At 33.1% G+C, this 8,885-nt stretch overlaps 1 protein-coding gene across 1 annotated transcript; it reads left to right on the forward strand.

The window, feature by feature from the left end:
• The first annotated feature begins 1,435 nt into the window (after window positions 1–1,435).
• LOC127711555 (lachesin-like) lies at window positions 1,436–8,248 on the forward strand. Its single transcript, XM_052217641.1, has 4 exons — window positions 1,436–1,599; window positions 3,059–3,287; window positions 7,466–7,702; window positions 8,139–8,248. Exons 1-4 carry the CDS (start codon window positions 1,531–1,533, stop codon window positions 8,162–8,164), a joined length of 561 nt encoding a protein of 186 aa, XP_052073601.1. The 5' UTR covers window positions 1,436–1,530; the 3' UTR covers window positions 8,165–8,248.
• Window positions 8,249–8,885: the final 637 nt, after the last annotated feature.

Genomic DNA, 8,885 nt, shown 5'->3' on the forward strand with positions numbered 1-8,885 from the left:
AGCACAAATAAAAGACAAGCATACAAAAAATGACCACAGCACAACAACACAATGGTGAGATGCATAATTACCGAGCCTCGCCAAAAGGGTATTACCAAAAAATTAACAAATATGAATAAGAAGATGATAAATTTTACTCAACCTTCATGCGCACTTGATTGATATGTAAACCCCGCTTTATACTTACAAACTTTACATTAAGTATACTACACGTCGAGTTTTTCACATTATAAAAATGTCTTCTAATTAACTGTTATAACTGTAATACAAACTTGTATTTTTTATATTTCTAGCCTGACAACTCTTGGGGTTGTGAGTCGCAATATCCGCTTAATACTTACAAACTTTACATTAAGTTCTCTAAACATGAGTTTTCACATTCTTTCCGATTTATGCACAAAACAATAAACGAAAAAACAAATATGAGATACAGCTGCTGCAACAAACGACAAGCACAGAATTACATACCATGACTTGGGACAGTCATATACATAATTTGGCGGGTTTAAACATGTTTGCCAAACCCTCCTCCTAACCTTGAACAGTGTAGTAACAGTACGACATAAGAGCAAGCTATAAAAATCAATTGAAAAGGGCTTAACTCCTCAGATCGATACTAACAATAACAAAAAAGATACATAGTACAAATGTGAGAGTACTCGCAGTTTCTGAAAGCTAATTCAAAGCCATTAGCAACTTATAAAAACTCATGTATCTAAGACTAAAATATCTACATTAAATTTTACGGACTCGGTAAACAACATCACCGTAAAAATAGAATGTGCTATCTCGCTTCTACAGGTACAGCCTAACTTCCAAAACCAAATCTTTGTATCTATGGAAGAATTTAGTAAAAGGTTAAAGTAATTTGTAGTAACGAAATCCTTGATTCAATAATTTACCAGTAATACATAGATTAGTTCATTGAAATCAAAAATATCACTGCAGACACAGACATAGCGAAGGGGTTGTGAAATATAAACACTGTAAGATTATCCACAATACACGTAATGATATTTAGTAGAGACCAGCATACAGTTTATTGTGTTTTATAACTTACTATTTAAAATCGGTGGTTAAATCGAGCAAATGTCATTGAGTAGAAATTCCTTTATAGTTTTAGTTCCAAATGGAAGATCTATTCTGACATATTGTTTCAACTTGGACAAAATATTACAGTGTTTGTTGACGGAATACAGGGTATCAATATTTGTTTCAACAGAAATAGCTATTACAATGTATATCATTGTTTTTAACAAAGTTTCCAGAGAAATTTCTGTTTGGATAAACAATTATACGTTGACAAAGGCTTAAATATTAAAACAAGTAAAAACGAAATATATTTTTGGTTCTCATTACTGTCAATACTAACCTTTTTACGCACAACCTTTAGAGAAATTTATTTTAAAAAGACTAATATATTTTGCAGCTATGTCCGAAATACAAGATCTGATATATGATCGTGCATACACATTTAATTATGATAGGCGACTATTTTTGAATGATGGTGCTGCACTTCAGTTGCAATGTATGGCTTCCGGTGTTCCAGAACCAAAAATTGTATGGAAAAAGACAGGGAATGACAACTATGTATCTGAGGTGAATGCCAACTGTTCATTTAGACACTATATTGTTTTTATTTTACTTTCAAAATACCCAATGCCATGAAAAATCATTTGCGGACCTAATAGTTTTTTTTTTAGTATATCATGCATACACGCTCGACGTGAATATTAAAATGTCGCAGCCAATCAATTATACATCAAAATTAACCTTGTTCCATTTTCGGGTGCTTTTTAACAGATTTTTCTTTATTATTTCCCTCATTATTATTATAGCTACAATTTATTTCTTCTTCCTGTATTTTTCTATTGAATAACAAAGACATTACGTGACAAACAATCCAGTAATGATATGTATATTTCTTATTGTCCTCATGGAACGTTGGTGGTAAATTGAGAAAATCTCTTCGGATGCATCAGATTTATCAAGCGTTATTTCTATCGCTGTGTCGATACCGCTTTAATATTATTCTAAAAAATTCAAATTGTTTTATTTTAATTTTTGGTATTCAATCTTTTATTTACTGCTGAATGTTGTTAGGAAATCATGATTATAAAATTTATCTAACTTGCATCGTTTATCTGCGTACTTCAAATATGAGTGTTACATTTGCGTACTTGTAGATTTCCTTGGTTTAAATCATTATCAAGACAAATGCATTGGATGTACTATGCACTATTTTTTGTACAACTGAATATGTTTGATGCATATTGATTTAAAAATGTGCAAATACTATAGCATAGAAAGCTAATTAAAAGCTCTTTCCATTCGTCTATTTTCGACGTATTCCTGATATACCTCAGCCTCATACGTTTTCAAAACTTTGCTTGAGATCTTATATCTGTATTATAAAAAGCTTCTGTCAAAAATTCATAATAGATAACCCCAAACAGTGTGCAAGTTAACTGCAAAAATACACTAAACTCATTGATCTGTAAAAAATAAAGAAAACAGAAAACAAATAGTTTCACAATTTGGCTCCTTTGATCATGCTGTTCAAGATTCTTAAAATCAGATGAATGTTTGGCATAGTCTTTGGTGAATAACAATAAAAGAAAATTGACCACACACTGAACCTAAATGTTGATGATGCCGACGGGATGTAGGATTGATATGTCTCGCTTTCGCTTTTATCAAAGAATACTAGTAGTTACTATATATAAGCTAAGTGTATTATATTTGCCTTACTTGGTATCTTGCCTATGATTACTCTTATATCGGTCGTTGTACGTAAAAATGTATTTTGTCAAAATAATGAACAGTACAGGAAAAAATATTTTCTTGTGCATTTCCAAAAGTCAACATCGATTCAGAATTAAAGTTAACTAAAACACAAATATTTTAGTCGTGTTTGAAACTGTAAATGAGTTAATCCAAATGAATCCCCTATCAAGCTAAGAAGCAAGACAAATACAAGCGTTCAGATAAAAACATTTCATTTATCTCAATAAAGGAAGACAGAAATTAAGGATAAATTTTTAACTGTATGATTCAGGGTTCTGTTTTGGATGTGCCATCAGTGACCAAATCTGATAGTGGGTTTTATTTTTGTGAAGCTGACAATGGTATAGGCGATCCAGTGATAAGTACAGAATTAGAAGTTAAGGTATTGGAATTCTTTCCACCAAAAATGAAGTATACTTCGGAACCAGTTATAACAATAACAGAAGAATTAAACCATTACTGGACGAAAGTGGTTACCGAAATGGAGGTCTTGGTTAATGGTAAATTAATAGTATATGGCATATAATAAACCACAAATGAAACACACAAGCACTGAGGGGGGTCTGGTCTTTGTAGTTCATCTTTCACTAGCCTGTAAACACTGAGGTTGTAAGTTCGAACCCCGCTCGTGGCAGCTGCTTTTGACTCCTATCTTAATTGACTAGGATTGTCAGTTTTCCTACCGTAGATCGGTGTTTCTCTCCGGGAACTCCGGCTTCCTCCACCACTTCCACCGGGATATAGCTAAGCGTGCTGAAAGTTGCGTAAAAAAACAACAATTAATCGATCAGTCCTCTTTTTTGAGATGCATTTTCTTACAGTTGCGTAATAACAATCAATATACTGAAATGTTCTCAATCAACTAACAATTAATTTACAGTAAACGATTAAATGTTTTTTTTTTCTGGTTTTATTTTGTTGCTTAGATCCTGTCTTCCTAAGGTATATCCCACATTTCATTTTATTCAAAGTTGATAGTTATCAAAGGTACCAGGCTTATGATTTGATACGCCAGACGCGTAAATTATTTCAGTTTTACGCACAAGTAGAGTAAGCCTGGTGATTTGATGAGTTTCAAAAAGTTTTATATGCATTTCTGGTATGCGGGGTGGCGGGTTTCTTTTTTCGGGGGGAAAAGGGGGGGGATATGGGGGGGGGGGGGGGGTAATCAGGGGTTCTTTGTGTTCGGCATGATTTCATTTCAACTTTGTTGGAAATTCCAGGATTATAAATTATGAAAGTACATACACGAACAGCCACTAATTGAAACGAAATGGTTACGATTATTTTTTAAGTTATATAGATAAACCAATGATTAAACAAGAGGCTGTCAGAGTGACAGCAAACCGGATTTTCCTGCAGAGGTCGAACCCTGAATAGTTGAGCAAGTATGGACACTACATTTAAGCTTAAAACAGCTCTGAATTTGGATTGTGATTGAATATTTGACACAGCACAGGTTTGTGACACAAAATGAATGTGATTAAAGAACTGAAACATTTGAAATTGGACATTTACCTATTAGGGTCCAATATCCAAAATCTAAGTACATTTTAGAATCAGCATATCAAAGAACCCTAAGAATTCAATATTTGATGAAATCAGACAAAAGTTTAATTTAGGACCCTTTGGACCTCAATGTGGACCAATTTGATAAAGGAGCCCACAATCCAAAATCTCACAATACATGGTTAGATTCAGCATTTCAAAGAACCCCATAATTCAATTTTTGTTGAATCAAACAAAGTTTAATTTTGGACCCTGATTTGGACCAACTTGAAAACTGGGCCCAAAAATCTAATATTTAAATACAGGTTTAGATTCAGCATTTGAAAGAACCCTACATATATTTAATTTATGTTGAAATGAAACACAGGTTAATTTTATCTATTATTTTCTGTGCAAAGGGAAATATCTCAAACTGGATAAATAGTTCTCTAAAAAAAGATATGATGCAATTTTTCAAATCATAATCAATAATATAATAACAACAACCAGTGATGACTAAGTTCTCTAAAATTATATATGATTTAACACTCAAACATTGTTAGAATCAGCATATCAAAGAACCAAGGAATTCAATTTTTGATGAAATTAAACAAAAGTTTAATTTAGGACCCTTTGGACCTCAATCTTATTTATAATGAAAAGAAATACAGGTTTAGATTAAGCATTTCAAATACCCTATATATATTTAATTTATGTTGAAATCAAACAGTTTAATTTTGGAGCCCGATTTGGACTAACTTGAAAACTGGGCCCATAATCAGAAATCTAAATATATGTTTATTAATAGACAATAAAAGCTTAGTTTTTAAAGGAGTTAACTTCATCAAAAAAAAAATATAGCATTCAGAAAATTAGTTTTTACAGAATAACAAACAAACTTGCCACAAAATTCTTCAAACAATTTACCAAAGAAAAGAAGAAAAAATCCAAAATTTTATTTATCATTAATACAATGTCTTTTCAAAATCTATAAAACTTATGAGTAACAAGAAATAATTGTAACAGGATGCTGTTACGAAGAGGATGCTGTTACGTCTCCCAAACAAAGCTCCAATAATTCGTCATTCCCATAGTCGCCTGACATTGGGCAAAGTCCAGTACAAATTGGTTTGTGATATGCATAAATGACGCCTATGGATTGACCCTGTATGTCATTCAAATCTTCTTGAAATGACAAACAGGAATATATATGGTTTAGTGGTAGAGATCTCGACCGTTAACAAGTTCTCAAAAGGGGGGGGTGATCCCCAGGGGACTCGCCCTATATTTCATTTTTTTTATGTCCTATACAAGAATATATATGGTTTAGGGGTGGGGATCTCGACCGTTTACAAGTTATTAAACAGGAGGGGGTGGGGGTGACCCAAGGGGACTCGCCTTTTATTTCATTTGATTTGTTTTATTCCCCCATACAAGAATATATACATGGTTTTGGGGTGGGGATCTTGACCATTTACAAGTTCATAAACAGGAGGGGGTGGGGGTGACCCAAGGGGACTCGCCTTTTATTTCATTTGATTTGTTTTATTGTCTCATACAAGAATATATATAGTTTCTGGGTGGGGATCTTGACCGTTAACAAGTTTTCAAAAAGAAGGGGTGTAGGGGTTACCCCAGGGGAGTTCCCCTAAATTTCATTTGATTTGTTTTATTGTCCCATTCAAGAATATATATGGTTTAGGGGTGGGGATCTCGACCGTTTACAAGTTTTCAAAAAAAAGGGGGTGGGGGTTACCCCGTGGACTTCCCCTATATTTCATTTGATTTGTTTTATTGTCCCATACAAGAATATATATGGATTAGGGGTGGGGATCTCGACCGATTACAAGTTCTCAAACAGGAGGGGGTGGGGGTAACCCCGGGGACTCGCCTTTGATTTCATTTGATTTGTTTTATTGTCCCATACAAGAATATATATGGTTTCAGGGTGGGGATCTTGACCGTTTACCAATTTTCAAAAAGAAGGGGGGGTGGGGGTGAAATCGGGAACTCCCCCAATATATCATTTGATTTGTTTTATTGTCCCATACAGGAATATATATGGTTTAGGGGTGGGGATCTAGACCGTTTACAAGATAAAAGCACATTCTCAAATTGAACGGAATGGGGGTAAGATTATATATGGTTTAGGGAGACTTAATTATCTACAAAATGTCATATAATGAACAGTAAATTTCAAACTTCATTTATACAGTCCTACTAGTAAATTTAAAATTTTATACATACAGTCCTACAGATCAGGAAACAGAAAATTTTCAAATAAATCTGTCACTCCAATGATTATCATATGCTAAGATATTTCCCAGATCTAATTAATAATGAAAATCATACTGAAAATGTCTAATAATATAGCTTATAATCTTCACCACTTAGGAAATAGAAAATTTTAAAATAAATCTGTCACTCCAATTTTTATTGTGAGATAAGACATTTACCATACGCTAAGTCATAATATGATAACAAGAGAAAAATATTTAAAAATACCACTTTTGGATATTAAAAAAGGCGATTACTCAAAAAGGAGAAATACTAAAATCATGAAAATTGAACTTGACCTTCATTTAGTCACAAGAAACAACATATCTAAATTTGAAAAAAATCATCACAGCGTTTTCATGTTATTGAAGAGACACTGTTTGGCAGCCGCCCGACAGCCCGCCCGCCCGCCGTACATCCCCAAATCAATAACCGATATTTTCTTCGAAAATCCGGTTAAAAATTGACAAATGTATAATAAACATCCCACAGTAAGCCTCTGAATATAAATTTTTAAGATGCCTTTATTTCGTGGATGGTTAAGACCCTGCGTATTAACGTCCGTTTACTTGGACTTTTGTCAGGTTACTGTCTCAATGACAAAGAACCAGAATGTCTTGTTGTGTATATCATCTAGCCATTTTATTTATTAATCAAATTGGTCATTTGGTAAACATCGGTGCGACAGCAATCATACAACACAAATTAACTACTGTAACTAAAAGGAGACGTGGGGCTAATCTCCATACGACCGAAACCCCAGATATCTAGAAATCAGCATATGATCTTCAACAATAGATAGGTGTCTATTGAAAATAAGCATGCAAATTGTGATTAGATTCAAACTATAGTCATTTAGATATCATATAACCTCTAGTTTCTGTATATGTATCCAATAATTATTTCTTTGTAGGTCTACCTCCCCCAACCGTCACATGGTGGAAGGAGACTGAAAGCGGAAGAGAGCGGATTATGCGAGAAAGTACTTCTAATCATCGTAATCTAATTTATGAGGGTTTTTTCTCTTATCCTGAGACCGAGACAGATCACAAGCTGATAATAGAAGGCCTCAAGGAGTTCCAGCTAGGCACCTATGTTGCTAAGGCAGAAAATAGTCTTGGTGTTGCTGAATTAAATTTTACAATAAATGGTAAGATTAAATATAAATGGATAATAATTGAAATTGAAGCGTTAGGAATTTTATTCAGTAGTCAGCATCTTTTGTAAGGAGATAACAGTTTATTTATATGTTTATTTTCTGTAAATTTACTGTTTATAAAATGTTAAAACATTCGAAATACTAAAGTTTTATCTACTCCCAAGCATAGATTAACTTAGCCTTTCTGGCACAACTTTAAGGGATTTTGTTTTCTATGCCCTTCAACTTTGTATTTGATTTGACCTTCCAACTGTTTTGATTCGAGCGCAGCTGATGAATCTTATGTAAACGAAACGCACAACTTGCGTACCAAATAATAAACCCGAAATCTTTGATGAGTTTTGTTTTATCATTGAATAAAAACGACGTTTATCTTTTAAAAAGATAGTGCTATCATATTTATCAATACTTTTTTTTTTTTTTTTAGCTGCTGGGACTGTAATACAGAGATAAGAGTATGGACATGCACCTTATCACATGTAAATAAAATAAATAAACATTACTCCAGATGGATAAATGATTCATAATTTGCCATAGTTCGATTTTTTTCTTTTTATTTGACCTAAGTACCCTATGTCCAATATCATTGATATTTCATGTCCCTTTCGATTGGTGACATGTTTTAACTTGAAATAAACATTTTTAAAAAGTGTATTTGGTAAATCTTATCTAGCTAATTCTATAAAAAAAAATTGCGGACAGATATTTCATTGAAAAAGTACATTTATTTCATAGAAAAACAAAGGATACGGGGTATCCATCCATGACACAAAATCAGTACATGCACAGCAAAAAAAAAACACACAAAAATCAAAGGAACAGCGCTTTTAGTACTGTTCTTCATCTTAAAGTCACAGTGAGGCCTTCAACTAAGATTAAGTTCATTTGTATGATGCAAACCTGTCATCTTTAGATAAGCAAATTTTAATTTCAAATGTATATAAACGTAAATAACATGTTTTGAATCGTTCTAGCTAACCCTATAGCATTCGTTAAGGGTGGTGTTTCTCTTCATTTCATTTTAAGTTTCCCATAATCATAATCAGAATATCATACGTCAGGTAGCCAGTGTTTTGTCACTGGAATAGTGTAAATGATACATTTTGAGAGTTTAATTTCAGTTTATAAATCATGGGATTGCACTTAACGTAAGATTGACACGACATTTAGGAAT

Source organism: Mytilus californianus, unplaced genomic scaffold (assembly GCF_021869535.1).
Source record: "Mytilus californianus isolate M0D057914Y unplaced genomic scaffold, xbMytCali1.0.p SCAF_8, whole genome shotgun sequence".
In the NCBI taxonomy this organism is placed as follows: domain Eukaryota; kingdom Metazoa; phylum Mollusca; class Bivalvia; order Mytilida; family Mytilidae; genus Mytilus; species Mytilus californianus.